General features: G+C 51.3%; 1 protein-coding gene across 1 annotated transcript in view; it reads left to right on the top strand.

The window, feature by feature from the left end:
• Nucleotides 1-24,792, top strand: part of LOC144606611 (uncharacterized) — a 73,986-nt gene that overhangs the window by 42,715 nt on the left and 6,479 nt on the right. Inside the window, exons 2-6 of the mRNA XM_078422882.1 lie at nucleotides 16,226-16,387; nucleotides 20,137-20,207; nucleotides 21,006-21,150; nucleotides 21,244-21,369; nucleotides 22,139-24,640. Of these exons, the coding sequence (XP_078279008.1) occupies nucleotides 16,226-16,387; nucleotides 20,137-20,207; nucleotides 21,006-21,150; nucleotides 21,244-21,369; nucleotides 22,139-24,640 (3,006 nt within the window). The remainder of the gene's footprint in view (nucleotides 1-16,225; nucleotides 16,388-20,136; nucleotides 20,208-21,005; nucleotides 21,151-21,243; nucleotides 21,370-22,138; nucleotides 24,641-24,792) is intronic.

A 24,792-nucleotide genomic window follows, 5' to 3' on the forward strand; every position in this document is an offset into this window, starting at 1 on the left:
GATAACCTCACATTTATCCACATTATACTGCAGATGAGCAGAATAAAAGATGGATTGTACTTTTTGATGATCGTCGGGGGAGATGGTGTTCCTGTTTCTCCCCGCACCCACCCAGAAAACATCTCCTTTCCCTTCTCTATCCAGCAGTACTTTGCTCTGAGACTTGGCTCTTGCAAGGATTGTCTATTATTTTTAAACAGGAACATTGATCCCGTGCAGCTCTCTGCAAGGGTATCCCCCCCTACCCTCCCTCCTACCCCTTTCCCCTAATTCCCCCTCCCCCACTTCCTCCCCCCTATCCCCTCCCCCTCCTCCAAGCCTCAGTCCACCACGGTGTTCAGTATCTCCCCCTGTCCCTCATAGAGTCAGAGTGGGATAAGGTGGCCCATCTGCCCACACCGACCAACATGCCCCATCTACACTAGTCCCACCTGCCCACACCGACCAACATGCCCCATCTACACTAGTCCCACCTGCCCACACCGACCAACATGCCCCATCTACACTAGTCCCACCTGCCCACACCAACCAACATGCCCCATCTACACTAGTCCCACCTGCCCACACCGACCAACATGCCCCATCTACACCTGGCCCACCTGCCCACACCGACCAACATGCCCCATCTACACTAGTCCCACCTGCCCGTGTTTGGCCCATATCCCTCCAAACCTCCCCAAGCCCCATCCATCGGCATGTTCAGTATCCCCCCTCTTCCCCATGGTGTACGGTATGCCCCCCCTTCCCCCCATTCCCCATGGTGTACGGGACACCCACTGTGATGTGTGCCAGTGCGATGTTGGGTTTCTGAAGCAGGTTCAGCTTTTTAAAGAAGTGTTTGGACATCTAGTCAGTTTAGATTCAACAAACAAAGTGCTGGAGGAGCTCAGTGGGTCGGGCAGCATCTGTGGAGGAATGGGGTATCAGGTCAGACTGTGTATCCAGGTTTAGGTTTAGTTGTCCTGTGTGTTTTGGCATTGTAACTGTAGGACTGAGCATGGGATTCTGTGTGGGGCGCTGGCTGGAGGGGAGGTCGGTGGTGCTGCCTTTAAGAGGTGTTGGCTGGAGCAAGGATTGATTTAGGAGGTTTTCACAAACCAAGCTGTTGGAGTGAAGCAGAGTAGATCTGCCACCGTGACATTTGGAAACCATAAATACTGATTTATAGGTGAGCTCTCCCACTCTCTGAGTTCGGTGAGTTTATTATATTGTCATTGTGTTTGTACCCAACTCCACAGAGCTGTGGGTACGGCCCCTCGACAGCACAGGGTCCCACCCCCACCCCCAGACACTGCCGTGAGACACAGTGCTGCCAGGGGGGGGGGGGGGGTAGTGCGGGGAGGGAGTGGCGGGGGGGGGGGGGGGGGGGGGGAACAGAGCGGGGAGGGAGTGGTGGGGAGTGGCGGGGGGGGCAGTGTCAGAGTTGGGGTTTCTCACCGTTGGACTCCATGTCCCAGAGGACCGCTCCCACGTTCTGCTGAGGATGTCATTGAGGAGGTTACACTCCAGGTACACGCGCTACTTATCCACGCATTACAGATACACGGGTTACAGGTACACGTGTTACAGGTACACGGTTACTGGGACACGGGTTACTGGGACACGGGTTACTGGGACACGGGTTACTGGGACACGGTTACAGGTACACGGTTACAGGTACACGGTTACTGGGACACGTTTACGGAATCCAAGACTCGAGGCTGCATTTTAGTTCTGTCTTCCTGTCACTTGATGCAGGTAACCTGGGCTTTCCCACAGTAACCAACTCGCGGTGACGACACACATTTCCTGATCCAAACCTTCTGACTCAGGATAAGCCAGTGTGGGCTAATTGGTTGAGGATTAAGTGTGACTCCAGGTACCGTGAGAAACCTGTTGTTGTCTGTACCTGTTCCAGGTGACAGCTGTAGTTTGATGGGTCCAGCCCATCTCACGTGGTTGGAGACTGGGGTTCAGTGGGAGAGATAGATCAGCCATGATTGAATGAAGGAGGAGACTCAATGGGCCGAATGGCCTAATTCTGCTCCTAGAACGTGAACTCGCTGTAGATGAAAGGGACCGCTCCTTCATGGAGACTAACGTTTGTGTTTATTCTGTACGTGAGCCATGTCCCTGTAACCGTGGGCGCAGCGGTAGAGTTGCTGCCTTACAGCGAATGCAGCACCGGAGACTCAGGTTCGATCCTGACTACGGGCGCCGTCTGTACGGAGTTTGTACGTTCTCCCCGTGACCTGCGTGGGTTTTCTCCGAGATCTTCGGTTTCCTTCCACACTCCAAAGACGTAGGATAGTGTTAATGTGCGGGGATTGCTGGTGGGCCGAAGGGCCTGTTTCCGCGCTGATGAGACTGGGCTTGGTCAATGCCCACACTTCTTGTCTGTAACGGCATGTATTCCTCCTGTGTGTTGAGATGGTGAACCCTGGTCTTGGACACTTTGGCCAGTGGAGACATCATGACCACACCTACCTGCCAACGTCCAGTCAGATGGTTCTTCCAGAGTATTGACCAGTGCTCGTAGCACAACCCAACAAGCTGTAAATGGAGTGAGAGCAGAATCTGGCCACAAATGTAGTGGCAGTACGTTAAATGGCTGAGTGCGGCTCACCAGTGCTGGAGACAGGCAAGAATGAAAGGAAATAACAACAGAAAACTCTTTAACTACTCAGCACATCAGCAAGATCATTGGAATGAGAAACAGAGTTCATGTTTCAGGTTAAAGATCCATCTGAATTCCTCTGAATTGGCAGAAATGTGATCCCATGGTTTTTATCCGTGTCCTTAGGCCGATGTTACAGTGTCGTGTCGATGTTGTTGCGTGAAGACTGACCTCTGCAGCAGGAACGTGAACAACTTTCTCACTCCACTCACACCTGCAATGGCGACTCTTCCTGTGTTTGCCCTTTTAAACCACAAGAAGAATTCGAGGCAAAATTGTGTTCAGCAAAGTAACAGGCCCTTCGGCCCACAATGTCCGTGCCGTCCACAATCCCAAGATAAACTGATCCCCTCCGCCCGCACGTGATCCATGTCCCTCCATTCCCTGGTTATCCACGTGCCGATCTAAAAGCCTCTTAAACACCACTATTGTATCTCCCTCCAACACCACCCCCCACCGCGCGTCCCCACCCCCGGCAGCGCGTCCCAAGCCCCCACCCCACCCATGGCAGCGCGCCCCCCACCCCCACCGCGCGTCCCAGGCCCCCACCCCCGCCCCCACCCCTGGCAGTACGTTCCACACCCCCCACACCTGGCAGCGCGCCCCAGGCCCCCACCCCCACCCATGGCAGCACGTTCCCCACCCCCACTGTGTAAAACTCTTGCCCCGTACGTCTCCTTTGAACGTTTCCTTTCTCATTTTGCCGCCGCTCCCTCTGGTCGTTGACATTTCTCCTCTGGGGAGATGGTTCTGACCGTCTGCCCTATCGACGCCTCTCATCATTTTATCACCTTGTATCAGCTCTCCCCTCAGTCTCCGAAGCTCCAACCAAGCTTGTCCAACCACCCCTAATACCGAATACCTCCCAATACAGGGATTATTCTGGTAAATCTCTTCCGCACCCTCTCCAAAGCTACCACATCCTTCCCAGATGGGGACGAGAATGTTGCACAATATAAATTACTGTGAGGGTTCGAGACTGGAGTTCTGGACTTTATGTGAATCCACACGGTGACTGATTCAGAGTGAAGCCGGCTGGAGGTGTGATTCTCATCTCTCGTTGGTGCTGACTGTTGTGAACTCATGAGCAATGTGACAAGGTGTCATGAAACATGGAACTAGGGACAATATCGGTTTGTCTTTGGGCAGTTGATGTTCGCTTGTGTATAATTGCATCAGTCCGTGGATGGAGCCACTACTGGGACTTGTTTGGTAAAAGGGAGTGTTGGACAAGTAGAGACTGATCGGGTTCAGGTGTTCAGGTGTAGATCTACATGTGTACACTCCATGTACACGTGGTACACAGACTCACACACTCCATGTACACGTGGTTCAGGTGTAGATCTACAGGTGGAGCAGAAACTAGCCATTCAGAGCAAGCTCTGTGTGTCTGTGTTCTACTGAACACCCCTCCCCCCTTCCCCCCCTCCCCCCTTCCCCCCCTTCCCCCCCTCCCCACAACCTCCCCCCAGCACCTGGCCATGATTTATTTAGCTGTCGGCCTGGACATTTTCCATGTTGCAGGCGACGTTACTCTGTTATTGTTTAACGTGGCACATAAACCTGTCGCTTCCTGCCCTGGTGATTCATACATTTGTGTCGAGCTGAACTCAACTCAACTAAGCCGTGCCCGTGCCCGTATTGCTGTGCTGTACTGTGCTGAGTCGTACTGTACCGTACCATGCCGTACTGTGCCGTGCTCTGCTACCTCGGGGGAGATTCACCCAGAGGTGATGGAACAGATAACATTTCAACCTTGGTTTGCAAGTTGTGTGCGGGCAGCATTTGCAGCTTTGCGTGGACATGTTGTGTGAAGGGCTCATTGTCAGGATCGTCAGCCCTTGCTTCAGGTGACATTGGCTGTGACCAGCAGCGGTTCTGCCCCGTTCCATCTCACCTCCGTTACAGACTACGTGCCGGTGCAGTGTCAGCCAACGGCGTGCAAGGAACAACGCTCTCCTGCACCAACAAACGCAGTCAGGGTTCCTGTGACCTCCTCTGTCCACCCGTCACCCACTCACGTCGTGGGGAAACCTACCCAGGGGAAGGTTGTGATGTCCTTGCTCTCCCCACCAGGCAGCGGGTAGATGTGAAGTGTGACCTCCTGCCAGGCTCACCAGCTTCCCTCAATCCTGCTCCAATTACTTTACTGACTTGCTACTAAACTTCTGAATTATTTTTTTAACGAATGGAATCTCTCATGGAACTCAGGTCTCGACATAACATTAACCAGTGCCACCATTGCAGAGCTCGTCAGATCATGAATCACCCTCTACATTCTGGTTCTCACTCACAGAACCATGCAGCATAGAAACAGGCCCTTCGGCCCAAAGTGTCCATGCTGACCAAGATCTCCCTCTAAGCCCAGCCCATTTGTCCACTTTCCACCCATTTAATGTGTTCATAAGTTCATTATTTTCAAGAGAGAGCTGGATAGAGCTCTTAAAGATAGTGGAGTCAGGGGGTATGGGGAGAAGGCAGGAACGGGGTACTGATTGAGAATGATCAGCCATGATCACATTGAATGGCGGTGCTGGCCCGAAGGGCCAAATGGCCTCCTCATGCACCTATTGTCTATAATAGTAGCAGAATTAGGCCATTCGGCCCATTCAATCGTGGCTGATCTCGCTGATCACATGGGGAGGGAGCGTGTGTTGGTGGTGACTGGTTGGATGGATGGGAATGCCGGGAACATGCTGAAGGAAAAGACGGGCTGGAGATGGCGGGCCGAGGGATCAAGAAGGATTTTCTTACAGCCGAAGTAAACTTGACTGCAGGGTTTTTAATCTGAAAATATATATTTCACAATGTGTTAAAACTGGCGTAAGATTGTAGATGGTGGTGAAATCTCTGCTAAGTCACGAAACAGAAATGTCATCCAGTGCCAGCCTGTCTGAGAAAACAGGCAGTCGGTGGAGTGGGAAACACTGGGGTATGGGGGGGGGGGTGGTCGGGTGGTGGGCTGGTGTGGAGTGGACCTGACCCCTGACCAGTTCTATGGACCTGACCCCTTAACTAGGGCTGAGCCTCTTGACCCCTTGACCAGTGCCCACCCCACTGACCAGTGCCCACCCCACTGACCAGTGCCCATCCCACTGACCAGTGCCCATCCCACTGACCAGTGCCCACCCCACTGACCAATGCCCACCCACTGACCAGTGCCCACCCCACTGACCAGTGCCCACCCCACTGACCAGTGCCCACCCACTGACCAGTGCCCACCCACTGACCAGTGCCCACCCACTGACCAGTGTCCACCCCCTCTGTCCAGTGCCCACCCCACTGACCAGTGTCCACACTGACCAGTGCCCACCCCCACTGACCAGTGCTGCACCCACTGACCATTGCTGCACCCACTGACCAGTGCCCACCCACTGACCAGTGTCGCCCCACTGACCAGTGCCCACCCCACTGACCAGTGCCCACCCACTGACCAGTGCCCAACCCCACTAACCAGTGCCGGGCAAGCAGGCAGTGGTTGCAGAGACTGGGATGGAGGCCGGGGCCATCGTTACCGTTCCCATGACTGCGGGTTGTTTTTAATGGAAATTTGTGGCAGGTTCTTTGTTTATTAATGGATTCATGTGTCCTTCGGAATGTTCACATTGGTCCTGCCCATTGTGGCCCGGCCCTCAGCAACTCCTGGACTTGGTGGGAGGGGAGGGGAGAGGAGAGGGGAGAGGCGGGTTAGGGAGGGGAGGGGAGGGGAGGGCAGGGTTAAATAAAGAACCCGTTGCTTGAAACTGTCCTTGCCTGTCACTGTGTCCAGCCCGCATCCTCCGGCGCTCCGAGCCTGGTTCCAATTTCACTTAGAGGCCGATTTGCAGAGGAACAACTACCTCACCTCCCCTCCCCTCACCTCCCGTCCCCTCCCCTCCCCTCCCCTCCCAGAGAGAACCATGGGCCAGTTCTCCGTACTTCATGCAATCACCTGGAGCAAGGGGCGATGGGTGAAGTCGGACCTGACTTGTGGGTAATGAGCGGGACAAGTGGGTGTCACAACAAAACCACTTTCATGCTCAAAATCTTATATTAGGATGTGTATGGTACAGTTGTATTTAAATAATAAATGTCACCAATTCATGATCCCTCCCTAAGACACACACACACACACACACACACACACATGCACACACACACAGACACACACACGCACACACAGACAGACAGACGCGCACACACAGACAGACAGACGCGCACACACACACACTGACAGGCGCACACACAGACAGACGCGCACACACATGCACACAGGCACACGCAAACGCACAGACACACACAGATGCATAGGCAGACACACATGGATGCACAGGCACACACGGACGCACAGACACACACGGACATATACACACAGAAGCTTTCTGTAAGTTTAACACATTAGCTTGACGTACGTAACTAGTTGGAGTTCTGGGCGGGATAAAGATCGAATGAATGACATGAACTTTAGAACTTAATTGCCATTCTTGCCTTTTACCAATCATTTCTAAAATAACTTTTAATGTAGTCAAGTTCCAAAGTTTACAAAGAGATGGAAGAAACTAGATGCCGGAGTCTTGAGTAAAGAATAAAGTTGTGGAGGAACTCAGCGGGTCAGGCAGCACCTGTGGAGGGATTGTTTCCCTTGGCTAGGGGGGGGTGAGGGGGTTCCTGAGAGGGTACAGACTTCTGGGGAACAGAGAGCAGAGCAGGACAAGTGAGGTCTTAGTTGCCAATGCCAGCTGCAGAGGTGGGCACCAACAGTAACACGTGGCCAGGCTGATCCTGCAGCTCCAGCCCTATGTCACCCACCACCAGGACACAGGCCTCTGTGGCCAAGTTGGGACACTACATTTTGAACAACTTTGGATATGAATCATACAAAATGGCACTGGAAACGTGGAGACGCTTGTGTGTGTGTTGTCTCTGAAACCTACGATTCCCACACTCTTGTACTTACCTATGTGGTTGTGTACAGTGAGATTTATACTGAGCTGTACGCCAGAATAATTTCACTATACCTCGGTATATGTGACAATGAAGTACCATCAAACCATTATGTACCATCCTGACTGAATATGTTTAGTTTGTTTATTATTCTTGCCTGTATCGAGGTACAATGAAAAGCTTTTGTTTGCGTGCTAACCAGTCAAAGAAAGGACTAAACATGATTATAATTGAGCCGTCCAATGTGCACAGATACAGGATAAAGGGTACAAAGATTAACCATTGTGCAAATGGGTTTGGAGCTGTCACAGAAAAGGTTAAAAGTTATTCAAGTTATGCATTGGCTTGAGGAAAAAAGACGTAGCTGTAGTCACAGTTGATGTAAGCCATCGGGATTTGCTGAGTTTTAAAGGCCCAATGTACTTTATTGGTTGGGGCTGGTATGTGCGATGCACTGATTTGGCAGTGGTGTTTTTAATAAAAGCAAGTTAATCCATGACTTATTGCAACAAGATCTTCCTTCATTCTTGTGCCGTCGATGATGTTGACGGAGTTGGAGAGGCCAGGGCTGGGGCTTCAACAACCACCAATGTGACATGACTGGTCTGAGTGTGAACATGAAGAGGTTGCCACTGTTCTACATTAGAGCATGCAAGATGAGGTGTGCGTGACCAAGAGTGAGCACTCAACATTAGAGGATGCAGGGTGAGTGTGTACTCACTGAGGGTAAACACGCTCGATACTAGAGGATAGACTGTGTTCTACATTAGAGGATGCAGGGTGAGTATGTACTCACTGAGGGTAAACATGCTCGATACTAGAGGATAGACTGTGTTCTACATTGGCGGATGCAGGGTAGTCTACATTAGAGGATGCTCTGTGTACTAAATTAGAGGACACACAGTGTTCTATGTTAGAGGACACACAGCATTCTATGTTAGAGGACACACAGCGTTCTATATTAGAGGATGCAGGGTGAGTGTGTACTCGCTGAGGGTGAGCATGGTCTATGTTAGAGGATGCATGATGAATGGGTAAACACGTAAGGGCAGGGTGACAGAGTTTCAAATTTTATTGAGATGGTAAAGATGTTTAAAAGACACTTGGACAGCTACAGGGATAGGAGATTTGTGGAGGGAAATGAGCCAAACTAGAGGGAATGAGACTTGCAAAGATTGGTTTAGGTTTATTATTGGACAGTGAAAAGCCTTGTTTTGCGTGCTATCCAAACCGATCAGATGCACCATAAAAAAATACAATCAGATCAAACTCAAGTACAATAGGCAGAGCACAGGGCAAGATATAGAGTGCAGAATATAGTTCTCAGCATCGTAGCGCACCAGTTCCAGAGACAAAGTCCAATGTCCGCAATGGGGTAGAGGTGAATTGGACCGTACCCCGACTTATGGAAGGGCCGTTCAGAAACCTGATGACAGAGGGGAAGAGGCTGTTCCTGAGTCTGGTGGTGCGCGCTTTCAAGCTTCTGTACCTTCTGCCGGGCGGCAGCGGGGAGAAGAGGGAATGCTCAGGTGGTAAAAGTCTTTGATTGGGTTGACTGTTTTCCCGAGGCAGCGTGAAGTGTAGGTGGAGCAATGGTGGGGAGGTCTGGTCTGGTCTGGTCTGGGCGATGGGCATTTGGCTGGCATGGACGTTGGGCCGAAAGGCTTGTTTCTGTGCTGTGTAACTCATAGAAACATAGAAAAATAGGTGCAGGAGGAGGCCATTCGACCCTTCGAGCCAGCACCGCTCGATGTGCCTATGTTGGCATTCTACTTTAAATATTTTAAAATTAGTATGGAAAATATTTTCATGGAGCTATTGTTTGTATTTGTCTCTGTAATTAATTATTTTGGTACTTTGAAGCAAAAAAATAAACTGCTGGTGGAACTCAGTGGGTCAGGCAGCATCTGAGGAGAGAATGGACAGGTAACATTTTGGCAGTATCTTGGTGAATCTATCCTGCACCCTTTCCAACTTAATGACACAATCCCTCATTTGTTAAGCATGCAACAAGCATAGACAGTAAGGGCTGGATATACTCAGCAGGTCAGACAGCATCTTTGGTGGAGAAACAGAGAGCATGTTGATTTTGTGATCAGTGCGGGTATCAGGGGTTATGGGGAGAACACAGGAGAATGGGTTTGAGAGGGAAAGATAGATCAGCCATGATTAAGTGGCAGAATAGACACAATGGGCCGAATGGCCTAATTCTGCTCCTATAACTTAAGAATTATGAACCATCTCAGGTTGGAGAGCTGGATATCATCTCTCCATTCACGATGTCCCATCTACCGAGTGTTTCTGGAATTTTCCGCTTTTAATGGCCCAGCGTGGAATTCTAGAAATGTTTGGCAGCTCTCACTGAGGGAAGGCTGGCACCAGTTCTCACAGTGTGTTATTAACGGCTGCTGATGAATACTACAGCACAGCTGTCAGACAGATCTGCCCTTTACTTAAGCAGTGGTGGTGTGTGGTAGCTGCTTATTTATTTTAAATAGCACACTGTCATCTGTTAAATCTGTTACCTACTGGTGAGGCAGTAATATTTCACACACACTGTATTGTAGTGTGTATTGATGAGGACCACTGACTTGATTCATCAGTGGAGTGGCACCAACGTGATCACCAGTCTGATGTCTAGAATAGATTCATGAGTTACCTTGTAGGGAAGACAATTAATCATGTGTGGCATCCCTGCCCCAAGACTGAACAATCTCGGCCCATCCCCGCCCACCGCAATGTGGCACGGCCATTTCCAAAAGTATTTATTCTTTGTAAATAGAATTGGAGTCCATTAGCTGCCCTTTCAGCCAGTGTTTGCCACCTAATAAGACGATGGCTGACCATTCACCCCACCACTGTGTCCCTGTCTGTCCTCTCCCCCCTCACATCCTCCCATATCCAGAAACACACTGAGTGCAGTCACAGAGCCACAGTCACCCAGCATGGAGACTGACCTTCAGACCAACTCATCCACCCAGCATGGAGACAGACCTTCAGACCAACTCATCCATGCCGACCCAGCTAGTTCCACTTACTGCAATGGCCCACTTCCCTCCAAACCTTTCCCTGTTCATGTACCCAAGTGTTTTTTAAATGTCATGATTGTACCATCTCTACTGCTTCCTCTGGCAGCTCGTTCCAGACACCCACCACTCTGTGTGTGATAATGCTGCCACTCGTATCCCTTTTCAATCTTTCCCCTCTCACCTTGTAGCGATGCCCTCTAGTATCAGACTCCCCTACCCTGGGGACAGGACTGTGACCATTCAGCTTACCCATGCCGCTCATAATGTTATGAATTCTAGCATGAGGTCTCCTTCACTCCAGGAAAAACAGTCCCAGCCTCTCCATGTAACTCAAACCTTCCAGACGTGCCAACATCCTCCGAAACCTTTTTTGCACTCTCTCCAGTTTAATGATGTCCTTCGTATAGCAGGCCACCAGATGTGTACACAGTTCTCCAGTTGTCATTACATCTAGTGCAGCTGTAAGATGATGTTCCAACTCCTGTACTCGGTACCTGACTGATGAAGGGAGGTCCAGCACTCCCTTCCCAGGGCTCTCTGCTCCCCTGGCCTGGCCACCTCTTTAACCCGACATTGGTCACAGTAGAGTTTGACCATAATGGGCATCAGAGGTAATCTAGATTGGTTTAGTTTAGAGATACAGCGCAGAAACAGGCCCTTCCATCCATTGAGTCCGCGCCGACCAGTGATCCCCACGTATTAACACTATCCCACACACTAGGAACAATTTACAATTTTTACCAAAGCCAATTAACCTACAAACCTGTACATTTTTGGAGCGTGGGAGGAAGCCGTAGCACACAGAGAAATCCCATGTGGTCATAGGGAGAATGTACAAACTTCGTACAGACAGCACCCGAGGTCAGGATCGAACCCGGGTCTCTGGTGCTGTGAGGCAGCAGCTCTACCGATGCACCACCGTGCCACAAGATGATGTAGAAGATGCAGCAACGCTACAGTCGGAGCTATGTGCAGGCCTGGTTGCCCTGCTACAGTAAAGTGGACAGGAGGTGCCCAAGGATGTTGCCAGGTGTGGACGTTTAGAGTTGTGTGGGTGAAACACTCTGCCTTGATCTTGTGGAAAGGTGGAGCTGGGATTTTATTTTCAAGTAATTAGCAGCATCTGGAGTGTGTTGCAAAGGTCTTGGAGTGTAGAAAGACTGAGGGCTGAAAGGTCTGTACATTGTGCTCTGTGTTCTGTTGTTATCCGGCACACCTAACGTTGCTGAGAAGCTTCTTGCATTCCGCTACTTTGAAGGGTTTGTGGAGAAGCAGCTGCTGCTTCCCCTCTCTCGCACCTCGTTAATAATCTGGACGAGCTCAAGAGGGGAGTTTACTGTCAGATGCACAGCTACGGTGGGAGTACAGGTACGGTGATGTACAGGTACGGTGATGTACAGGTACGGTGATGTACAGGTAGGGTGTGATACAGGTACGGTGATGTACAGGTACGGTGATGTACAGGTACGGTGATGTACAGGTAGGGTGTGATACAGGTACGGTGATGTACAGGTAGGGTGTGATACAGGTATGGTGGTGTACAGGTACAATAGGGTACAGGTATGGTGAGGTACAGGTGATCTACAGTTCCGGTGACCTACAGGTACGGTGACTACCAGGTATGGTGATGTACAGATACGGTGATGTACAGGTAGGGTGTAATACAGGTATGGTGGGGTACAGGTGATGTACAGGTACGGTGTGATACAGGTTCGGTGATGTACAGGTACGGTCTTCTTCTTGCGTTTGTGGCAGCAGAGGTTATGTGCCGCCCTCCAGGCGCTGTAGCCAGTGCAATGTGCTGTTGTCGAGGGCCGTGAGATCTACCCCTCCACCAGGGGGACGGAGGACAGTGCAGTCGACAATGCCGTGCTGCGCTGTTTGCTGGTCTGCTCCACACACACAGACTGCTGATGGACGCAACCCCCAACGATGCATGTTGGTGTTGAACCGGCCGACCCCTGTTCAGGGCGACCCACTCTTTGCGGGGCGTGTCCGAGCCGGGTGGGGACAGGTACGGTGACAATCCTGCTTGCAGCAGTATCACAGGCACATAGCCTCAACACACAAAAGCATAAATTGTACATAAATTACACACAAATTGTACAAGATTGTGAAAAAAAAGACGGTGCAAAAACAGGACGCTGTAGCAAAACACAATTGAAGAACAGGTCATTGCTGAGGTGGGATCAGGGTTGTGTTGTCAGTGTCGGGAAGTGTTTGTGCAAGAATTCTCCAACAGATTGGGTTCAGGTTCAAATGTGAACCCTGATGAGACCTTTAAGTGACATGGTTGCTCCTGGCTGGGATAGGCAGCTATGATTAGAGCTGTGCAGAACATCAAAGGCATGCCACAAATACTTGACTACATTTGTTGCTTCACTGACTTGTCTTTCCGTTGCAATGGACTCTGAGTTCCCTTCAGCTATTAATTAATGAGCGGTGACCTTTATTTTCCAAGATTAAGTGTAGATGATTAACCAGCTCCTACAGAGCGGAAGCTGTTTGTCAGTCCGAGCTCACAACCGCTTGGGCTGGTGTGAGGCTAGAGCATGGAAGTAGTTGTCACATTGTTTAAATACCGATATTTATCTAGAACATAGAACCGTACAGCACAGGAACAGACCCTTTGGCCCACAATGTCAATGCCGAACATGTTGCCAAATTAAACTAATCTCCTCTGCCTGCATGTGATCCAATTCCCTCCATTCCCTGCATATTCATGTGCCTATCTAAACACCACTATAATATCGACCTCCACCACCCCATAACACCTGCCACTCACAATAGACAATAGACAACAGGTGCAGGAGTAGGCCATTCGGCCCTTCGAGCCAGCGCTGCCATCCACCATTCACACACACACATTCTCTTTAAACATTGCCTTTCGCACCTTAAAGCAATGCCCTTTAGTCTTGACATTTCCATCCTGTGAAAAAACTTCTGACTGACTTCCTAGTCTCCACTTCTCATCATTTTATAAACTTCTATCGGGTTTCCCCTTGGTCTCCGATGCTCCAGAGAAAACAATCCAACCCTGTCCAAACTCTCTTTCTAGTTAATGCCTCGAATCCAGGCAGCATCCTGTAAACCTCCTCTGCATCCTCTAATCCAGGCAGCATCCTGTAAACCTCCTCTGCATCCTCTCTGTAATGGGGCGATCAGAACTGCACACAAAATCTAATTTTGCTCCTCTAAAAAAAGGTGCGTAGGGAGGAACAATATATAACGATTCCAAGTTTATCAATGAAATGAAAGGAGCTGTCAGACAGTCAGGGCATGTTGTGATGAGGACATTGTGACTCCACAAAGGAATTTAGAGTGAGGGACTGGGCAACAACATGGCAAATGGAGTTTAACATAGGAGGAGTGGGTTGTGTACATTTAGAGGAGTCAGAAGTGGAGGTTTTCTACGTGGAGAGAGAGTGCAATGAGTGATGGTCAGAGGGATCTGAGTGTTTTGGTGCATGAATCACAGAAAGTTAACAGGCAGGTCCGACAAGTGGTTAGGAATGCAAACAAGATATCAGCCTTTAACAAAGGGAGTTTCAGAAAAGGGAGGTTTGTTACAATTGAACAGGTGTTGGCGAGAATACACCTGGATACAGGAAAGAACAAAATGTGCTGGAGTAACTCAGCGGGTCAGGCAGCATCTGTGGAGAACATGGATAGGTGACGTTTCAGAGTGCTGGAGTAACTCAGCGGGTCAGGCAGCATCTCTGGAGAACATGGATAGGTGACTACGGGTCAGACTGCCTGATGAGTTATTCCAGCACTGTACAGGGTACAGGAGGCAGTCTGAAGCAGATTCACCAACCAATTCTGTGTCAGATGATTTATTCACAAAATGCTGGAGTAACTGAGCAGGTCAGGCAGCATCTCGGGAGAGAAGGAATGGGTGACGTTTCGGGTCGAGACCCTTCTTCAGACTGATGGTTGTATCATGGATGACCAAGTAGTTTGGGTCTGTATTCCTGGGTGTCCAGAAGAATGAAGGATGACCTTATTGCAACATAAGATCCAAGGGGGCTTGACAGGGGAGATGTTGGAGTCACCAACAGGGGTACGTGGTTATAAAATGAGGCCAGTCACTGGTTTATCATTAATTGTCACGTGTACTGAGACGGTGAAAGAGTTTTCCAGCCAAATAATGTCATACGTGAGAACATCAGGCAGAGCCAAAGTGAAGATAAATGGGAGGAATATGGTGTCAGTTACAGAGAAGGTGCAAATAAAGAAACGCAAGGGCCACAACGAGGCAGTTTGGAAGATGGGGAACAAGTGAGTTTAGCGCTGAGGTTGAAGGCTTCTTCTCTCAGGGACTGGTAGCCATTGGGAATCTCTACCCCATGGGAGGTGGAGACGGGTCAGTGGCTGGACCTAGGGTGGAGGCAGAGAAATGTTTGAAAGGGGAGTTGAGCCCAACGGCAGCGGCTGACTAGCAGTCTGTCCGTCTTTTTTTGTTGAGTGTCGGTGTTGGGATGATTTTGATATATATTTTTTTGGTTGTGTATGTGTGGGAGGGGGTGGTGGTGTGTGGGGGGTGGGTGTGGGTGGGTGGGTGTGGGAACTTTTCTCTTCCTCACGGCGCGGGGTGCGGCTCGGCTGCGGGGCCTAACATCCCCCGGTGCGGCTCGGCCGCTGGACTTTACATCCCGGTGCGGCTTGGCCGCTGGACTTTACATCCCGGTGCGGCTTGGCCGCTGGACTTTACATCCCGGTGCGGCTTGGCCGCTGGACTTACATCGCCCGGTGCAGCTCGGCTGCGGGGCTTAACACCGCCCGGTGCAACTCGGCTGCGGGACTTTACATCGCCCGGTGCAGCTCGGCTGCGGGGCTTAACACCGCCCGGTGCGGCTCGGCTGCGGGGCTTAACACCGCCCGGTGCAACTCGGCTGCGGGGCTTAACACCGCCCGGTGCAACTCGGCTGCGGGACTTTTCACCGCTGGTGCGGCTCGGCTGCGGGACTTAACACCGCCCGGTGCGGCTCGGCTGCGGGACTTAGCTGCGCAAGGCTTGGTCGCGGGCCTTTCATCGCCCGGTTCGGCCGCGAGACGTTTCAGCGCCTGGTGCGGGGACTGTGCGGGTCGGTCGGGGACGAGCTGTCTGTCCGTGGGCGTGGGGAAGAGAGGGGAAGTTTTGTTGCCTCCATCACAGTGAGGGGGTGTTTGGAGTCACTGTGATGGACGTTTGTGTTGGGGTTATGTGTCTTGTGTTCTTTTTTTTTCTATGACTGCTATGTAGTTTCGTTCGGTACTTCGGTACCGAACGACAAATAAAGCTCTGTTATGGATGAGTGGCCTGTACCCTTTTTGGTGCATTTGAGTTGTGAACTGGACCATGTATAACAATTTATAGGTTGCATTTTCGAACCTTAATCTAATCAGAAAATTCATCACCTGGAAATACAGCTTTGGCCTTGAATCCAGAGAAAATATTTGGTGTTTATTTGCTGCCTTACAGTTTTCATTGACCAACAATACAAGTTTGTTGGATCTCTGAAGTTCTGCCACGGTTTGCATGTTGTTAATGAGAGACTGTGGAACAGCTCAAAGGCAACAGCTTGTGAATATGTTGTCTACCTTGGATCTGATGCCTAGTTTTATTTTCTTGCAGCCGCCTCTCAGTCTGACGATGAGGGAAAGTGGAGAGTGCATTACACACCATCGCCATACCAGCATCGGCAGGAAAACGTCTTCCTCCCATCTGCTCGGGCCGCTGACATAGAGAACCTGCACAAAGAGGCAGAGCTCGGCCTGAGATCCCTGCAGGAGCAAGGTAGGAGGAGGGGAGGGTGCACACAGACAGTGCCAGGGTGGAGCTGTGGCAACATTGGGCCCTGGCTGACTAGTGCACTTCCTCGCCCAATCTTCCTGCACTCAGTCTTGTAGGGATACGTGGTCACCAAGTAACAGGCTGTGTGTTGGTGCAAGAACTCCACCCAGATACATTGACAATGGTTCCCACTCCAGTCTGCAGATGTTGATGAAGTCAATGTGGGACCTTTAGAATACCCAGGTGGGGCAGGTACCACCTGAGGCGGGGTATGGGGTGGGGATAGAGGGGTCTGGATGTGGTGGAGAGGGCGGGGTATAGGACTGTTGTGAGGAGATGTGTGCTTCTCATTTATGGACCATCCAATCTGGTCATGGCCTGCATCAGGGCTGTACGTCGTGCCTCTCCAGAAGCAATCCAACAGGAAATTTAGAAGGAACTTCACTCCCCAAAGAGCAGAGAGAATGTGAAGGTCAGAGTGACTGGGAGAGGTTGGGTGAATCGCATCAGGGAGAGGTTGGGCGGGCAGGTGAGGAGATGTGGGTGGAGGGCTGTGCAGATAGGACTCCTCAAGGAGCAAGGAGATCGCTGGGCGGCGTGGACTTGGTGGGCCATAAAAGGCCTGTTTCCGGCTGTATATATATGATATGATATATGATATGATATGAACCTTGAGGTCAGCACAGCAGTCACAAATGGGTAGACACTGTTTGTTGTCACCGGGGTTCAGGGGACTGAGGGGTGACCTGGAGAGCTTTATGAGGGGCATGAACTGCATAGATCCATGGGTCGGGGTATCTGAATCTAGAGGGCCCAGGTTTATGAGAAGGGAGCCATTTAAAGGAGACAGGGACCTAATGCAGGCAAACGGGATTGGGGTGAAGGGCCTATTTGTGGTGTGTGCCCCAGGGCTCTGACTCAGTCAGCATCTAGACCAACACTTGAATGGCCAAGGCAAAGAAGCTGTGGTCCAAATGTGGACAAATGGGACGTGTGGAAAAGTCCAATGGTCGGCATGGACATGATGTTTAGCTCTATGACTCTTGTCTATCAAAGTCTGCTTAATCAAAGGAAGTGCTCCTGTACTGTACACCTGATGTAATCCGTGTATGAAGGTTAGCGGTCTGGTGACCTTGGTGCCATGGTACTCGTGTGCATTCTCAACAGTAACAGATCAATGTGTATCTCTGAGATGTTTCCACAACTCACTTTCTGCTCTAGATTTGCAGGAATGAGGTCTGAAAATCGTACAGGATGTGGGAGTGAATGTTCTTTTGCACTGGGATAATTCACCCTGTTACTCACCCATTCTGGCCTGTTCTGTCCCCCAGTCGATTTGTGGCTTGGAGTTGGTGCCTGGTATTAACTGTGGCAAAAACCACCAACCACAACGTGAAGCAAAGCAGTGCCACGTTTCTGCGAAGAGTGGAGCCAGGAAATGATGGGTTTGACCAGCCAGGGAGTTGTGGAGAACATTAAGAAATTCCTTTTTAGCTCATTCATTTGAATCAGGGAAAAGTTATTTTTATACATAAACGATTCCCAGACTGCGCTAACTCATTTGGGAACATTCCCAGTGAGGCTCGCCATGGATTCTGCCTGCTGCAGCTGACTCTGACTCGATGCAATCTGAGGGTTTGTGTTTTACAATGGCCAGACCTTGATAACCCTGATCCTTGCCGTTACACTGGTGCTGGCAGTGATGTATCGGACCCGTTACCCTCTGGGCAGTGATGTACCCTCTGGGCAGTGATGTATCGGACCCGTTACCCTCTGGGCAGTGATGTACCCTCTGGGCAGTGATGTACCCTCTGGGCAGTGATGTACCCTCTGGGCAGTGATGTACCCTCTGGGCAGTGATGTATCGGACCCGTTACCCTCTGGGCAGTGATGTTTTGCCTTTATAGTTCTCCGTATCACTTGATACCCACATCCAGGCTTCCAGAACTGAACACATTAAGTCGTTAATGTGTTCAGTCATATTTTGAACCAACTTGTCCGTCTGAGACTCACCTGCCCTGAAGTCGGTTTTCATGGCACTTCCTTTGATTAAGCAGACTTTGATAGACAAGAGTCATAGAGCTAAACATCATGTCCATGCCGACCATTGGACTTTTCCACACGTCCCATTTGTCCACATTTGGACCACAGCTTCTTTGCCTTGGCCATTCAAGTGTTGGTCTAGATGCTGACTGAGTCAGAGCCCTGGGGCACACACCACAAATAGGCCCTTCACCCCAATCCCGTTTGCCTGCATTAGGTCCCTGTCTCCTTTAAATGGCTCCCTTCTCATAAACCAGGGCCCTCTAGATTCAGATACCCCGACCCATGGATCTATGCAGTTCATGCCCCTCATAAAGCTCTCCAGGTCACCCCTCAGTCCCCTGAACCCCGGTGACAACAAACAGTGTCTACCCATTTGTGACTGGCCCTTTAATGTACCTCACTGACTTGCACATCGCACAATAAACTCAACTCAATGACCTGGGCTCAATGTGATCTTGTTCGGGTTGTGATGTCCATGCAGGCGAAAGGGATGATGTCAGGGAAAAGGCAATGAAACTAGGTCAGTTAGTTGTGAGAAATAAGAGTTGTCATTCCGACTGGCTTATGTGGAGGCTGGTGAAAGTGCTTTGGGTTTAAGGTCATGCTGGATCATTTCCAAACAGAACTTCAAGTTAATTAAGTTCTAATCCTGCCTTGTTCAAATTCCCTGGTCAAGAAAATTAAATAGAGTCCTGGTTGATTGAAATCGTCTGCAGGGAACCAATGAACTCTTTAATCATGACACCAGATTTCATCGAATCCTGCACTCCGCTGCATTAACGAGGATGTGAAAAGCAAACACCAGAAATAGAGTCATGTTTAGCATCGGAGATGTTCTCCTTCCCATGAACACTAAAGGTCTGATGTCATTGTCAAGGATCAGTCATTCAACTCTACTGCTGACTTGCTTGAGGGCCAGGAAGATTCTGACACAAAGAATGGACAATTTGCAACGGGTCTGAAGAAGGGTCTCAACCCGAAACATCACCCAATCCCTCTCTCCTAGATGCTGCCTGACCTGCTGAGTTACTCCAGCACTCTGTGAAACGTTACCCATTCCCTCTCTCCTGGATGCTGCCTGACCTGCTGAGTTACTCCAGCACTCTGTGAAACGTCACCCATTCCCTCTCTCCTAGATGCTGCCTGACCTGCTGAGTTACTCCAGCATTTTGTGATACCTTCGATTTGTACCAACATCTGCAGTTATTTTCCTACATTAATTTGCGAAGGGTCTGAATTGTTTTGTGCCCTACTGACTGTTTCTCCTTGCTCAATACTTTTAGTTTCTGTTGGTAGCGTGAACCAATGTGGAGTACAACAAAAAAACACTCAAATATTCACCAGGCCAGGCAGCGTCTGGAGGGGCAAGAAGACCATTTTGCTTTTCCATGTTTAATACATCAGAGAATGTAGTTTTGTTGCCAGCCTTGCCCCTAATGTAAAATTATCCCCAACATCGAACAACAGTTCCACAGAATAAGTAATTTTCACGTTTGTAGGAGTGGGTGGTCATTTACATTTTGGTTTTGATTTGTGAACCATTTCTAACTGTTCTGTGTGTGCTGGTCAGGGGATGGAATGTCCATTTACAAAGTGCCTGTGTATACCTGTGTGTGTTGGTGATTGACAAGGCACCTGTGTGTATCTGCATGGTGGTCTCAGGATGGAATGGCCTTTGACAAAGCACCTGTATGATTCTCCTGCAGGTACATTGGACAGGTGCTCACAACCCCTGCTGGGAAATGGCCAGGACAGTCTGGACAACTGCAGTGAGGCAGTAAGTACACGGTTCCTGGTTACAGGTGTGGTTTCCGCAGGTGAGGGGAGAGGGGAAGCTCAGGGCCATTTCCAGTGGACACCAGCACATCACGGAATGTAAATATGCCACTGGTTTTAGGCCAATGCAATCCATGTTTACTGCTGGGTGACCTGGGCACAATCCATTCTCTTCTGCAAAAACATATTTGCAGATTTAAAAGAACTATTGTGGGAAATCCACCTGTGAATTGTTTAAATGTCCACAACCTCCTGGTTAAGGTATTAGGTGGATGAGGTGGCAGTGGCACCTCCACTCGACACGGGGCGAGGGGCCAGCACCTCGTGGGGGGGAAGCCTCTCGTCCCCTTCCTGTCACTTGCTTTACCGCAAGGGCAGCGAACGCCACTGGAAACCCCCAGGATTTGCTCAACAGGAGGGCAATCGGGCTTCACGGACAGAGGGAGGTTGGGGGGGACCGACGAGGCAGGACGATTAGTTCAAACACAAAGTGCTGGAGGAAGTCAGGGTCAGACGGCGTCCGTGGAGGGAATGGACAGGTGACGTCTGAAGAAGGGCCCCAACCCGAAACGTCACCCATTCCTTCCCTCCAGAGATGCTGCCTGACCGCTGAGTTACTCCAGATCCTTGTGTATATGGACAGGTGATGTGCTGGTCACAGGTGTCTGGATTGATCTGAGGCGTGGGACAGCAGCACTACCCACTGTGCCATGGCACTGCTCAGCAGAAGTAGAAATAATGTTGAGGTTGGATTTGGCCTGGAGATGTCGCCAGTGTGATTTGTTGTGTGTGGCGACAGGAAGAAGAACTGCTCCTGCTCCCAAACTCCGGAACAGGTGAGCCTGGCGACGAAGTGTGGACAAAGACACGATCCCTTCCACCACCCACTCCCGATAAAATCCGAAAGACTGCTGTGGGAATTCAGCCGTCGGTCAGCTCAGCCGGTAAGTACACAGCCAGCAGAGTCCACGCGTCCAGCGGCCCTGTTCATTCTTTAAAAGTGAATCGTTTCTGAACTTTTGTTTTAAATAACGCAGGAATAAAATTTAAACCACAAGAACATCAGAAGACTCAATCATCCTTTAAAGGTCCAAAACTGAAAGAGAAACGAATTCGGAGAACGACGATCATGGGTCTCCCCCTACACGTGCAACAGGAACTGGGTTTGTGCACTGACTCTTCGTTTACAGATACAGCACGGAAACAGGCCCTTCAGCCCAGCGAGCCCAAGCCCCTTACACTGTACCTTACACTGTGATACTTTGTGAACGTCTCTGTGAAATGGATGCAGATGTGTGGAGAGGGTGCTGCAGTACAGAGAGCGAGTGTTGTTACCAGGGCCAGGAGAGTGGGGATAAAGTGTTGGAAGAAAATCAGCCGGGCAGGCAGCATCCATTCTCTCCACAGATGCTGACGACTTGCTGAGTTCTTCCAGCACTTTGTGTTTTGCTCAAGTTTCCAGCATTTGCACTTTCTTGTGTCTCCACAAGGATGGTGCCTGGATTGGAGCATTTCAGTAAGAGGAGAAACTGGATAGGCTGGGTTATTTGGCCCGGAGTTACGGTGACCCGATGGAGGTGCATAAAGTTATGCGGTGGACAGGAAGGATCTTTCTGCCAAGGTGAGGTTTTAAGGCAAAGTGGCAGTGGTTTAGTTGGGTGGTAGGAGATTGGGAGAGGATCGAGGAGGATGGTTTGAACAGGGGAGAGGAGGCTGAGGAGGCAGATTCTCTCTGACCTTTGAAGCACTTCAGACCAAGGTATACAAGGCCATGGGTTTAATGTGGGTAAATTGGATTAGTACAGATAGATTAATGGTCAGTATGGATGTGGTGGGACGAAGGGCCTGCCTTGGTCCTCCATGACTCAGTGACTCCAACAAATCAATCTGCACCAGGGGGTTTTAATGATGTTGTTTCTGGTCCCAACACAGGTCTTGGGAAAGGGTCCCGCCCTTCGAAGACGGCTGGAACAGACGCGGTCACAGACAATGCTGGCGTGGTCTCGGTGTCCAGGGACGATGAGAACTATTGTTTTAATAACCTCTCCCATTTGCGGGCCAGAAGCTCCTTGCGATCCGTAACTTTTACTGACCCTTCACAGGGGGACAATAACTCTCGAAACACCTTAGGACTTAATTACCAACTCAACTGGGCACTGATCAACTCTTCCAACAGACCAAAGTCATTGGCGGCTCCAAAATCGCCGAGTGAACAGCTGCAAAGTCCGGTCATGTCCATGTCACCTCAGGCAACGTATTTATCCAAGATCATTCCCAACGCCATCCTGCCTCCGGCTGTGGACGTGGTGATGATCAACACCAGTCAGAACAGTCTGCGTAGACTCAGTAACAGTGGCGTGTTGTCCACTCCCTCCCCTGCCATCTCTCGCTCCATCTCCATACACACCTACGATGCCAGGGATTACGCTTCCAGTGATGCCTGGAGTCATTCCCAGTCGTCGGAAACCATCGTATCCAACAATTCCACAATCTCATCGCAGGGTAACACCGAAACGCCATTAAATAATCATTTCAAGGAAGAAGGTGGTGAGAAAGCTGATCATAACTTAACAGCTTCACCTCTGAATCATCGAGCCAGTACCAGCAGATGGGTGAGTGCTTGCTCTGCACACCAGAACCAGAACTCTCAACCCACTGAGGCCAGCAGCAATGGTTATGGTGGCCAGGCACTCTCTCCTGCTCAAAGCACATGCAGTATTGTTGATGCATCAGACACGCAGAGCATAATCAGTGAACAGTCCGTCACCAGAAGCCTGTCAGTCAGAAAAATGCGTAAGCCCCCTGCACCTCCACAGAGAATGCATTCCTTGCAGCAGGGTGAGGTCCAGGAGCACAATCCTGCATGGCTGGGAGATCATCAAAGCTTCCAACCTTGCACCCATGCAGATCCTGCCCTCAGTCATAAGCTGGTGCCGACCGATGATGGAACACGGACAATATCCAACGGGAACATCCTTCAGTCACCAAATAACTTAAACCCACAGCCTTCACACGATCAACCTGAGCAAACAGCCCAAACAAGTGTCCACCCGGGTCCGAGTGGAAGCCCGCCTACTGTGACCACCCTCGAGCCTCTGCCATCGCCGACTGGAAGGTCCGAGCCCAGAGCACCACAGAGGTCCTGGTCCCTCCATGGCCCAGAAACCGCTCCCTCCACATCCTCAGCCTCTCCTACCTCACGATACGCCAATCTGTTTGACATCCCTCCGCCTCCTTCCTCACCGGCTCCACCCCCTCCAAATGCACAACGTTCAAAGATCCCCGCTGCAGTGTTGTATCGCTGGGGACCAGAGAGAATCCCACCTCCCCCACCAGGGCCAGCCCCGTTACCTCCCACAAAGAGACCTTCCTTCCTCTTCAACATCCCAGTGCATAGAGTTCCTCCCCACCACTCTCCCCACGCCTCTACCCCCACACCTGCTCCAACCCCATCGGTCACCCCCACACCTGCTCCAACCCCATCGGTCACCCCCACACCTGCTCCAACCCCATCGGTCACCCCCACACCTGCTCCAACCCCATCGGTCACCCCCACACCTGCTCCAACCCCATCGGTCACCCCCACACCTGCTCCAACCCCATCGGTCACCCCCACACCTGCCCCAACCCCATCGGTCACCCCCACACCTGCCCCAACCCCATTGGTCACCCCCACACCTGCTCCAACCCCATCGGTCACCCCCACACCTGCTCCAACCCCATCGGTCACCCCCACACCTGCTCCAACCCCATCGGTCACCCCCACACCTGCTCCAACCCCATTGGTCACCCCCACACCTGCTCCAACCCCATTGGTCACGTCTCCAACCACTGCGACCGTATTGGTCACCTCATCTACTCCAACCCCGGCAGTCATTGGTCCACCCTTGTTGGCTTCAGACTCGTTGCCCATTGGCTCGGAGAACAAACCTGCTTCTGGGGCCACACCTGTCCCCGGGGCCACACCTGTCCCCGGGGCCACACCTGTCCCCGGGGCCACACCTGTCGCCGGGGCCACACCTGTCTCTGGGGCCACATCTGTCTCTGCCGCGACCACACAGCTGCAGCACAGTGCGATCCTACACCAGGTGGAGCGAGCCTCTCCTTCACCGTCCCCACCCCCGGCTCATCACCCACCTCCTCCACCACAGAGGCCAGCCACCGGCCAGCCCCCTCCTCCATCCCCCTTGACTGCTCGGTCTTCATGGGGGCCGGACCCACCCACTGACTGGCCCCCTCCCCCCCCTCCCCCCTCTGGCCTGGCACCAGGGGGGCTGCCCCCAACAGCGGGGGGGTCTGAGGCTTCTGCACCACTAGAGGCAGAGTTTCTGTTCCCCCCTCCACCGCCCCCCCTGCTGGAAGATGCAGAAGGACGGGGCTGTCCAGAGAATCCTGGGGCAGATGGGCAACTTGAGCCTGTCCCCACTCACCTAACTACCCCTGCCCCCCTCCCCACCCCCACCCCTCTCCCAGCCCCCACCCCCCTCCCCACCCCTCTCCCAGCCCCCACCCCCCTCCCCACTCCTCTCCCAGCCCCCACCCCCCTCCCCACCCCTATCCCAGCCCCCACCCCTCTCCCAGCCCCC

The sequence above is a fragment of the Rhinoraja longicauda genome, chromosome 27, assembly GCF_053455715.1.
Source record: "Rhinoraja longicauda isolate Sanriku21f chromosome 27, sRhiLon1.1, whole genome shotgun sequence".
NCBI classification, from domain to species: Eukaryota; Metazoa; Chordata; class Chondrichthyes; order Rajiformes; family Arhynchobatidae; genus Rhinoraja; species Rhinoraja longicauda.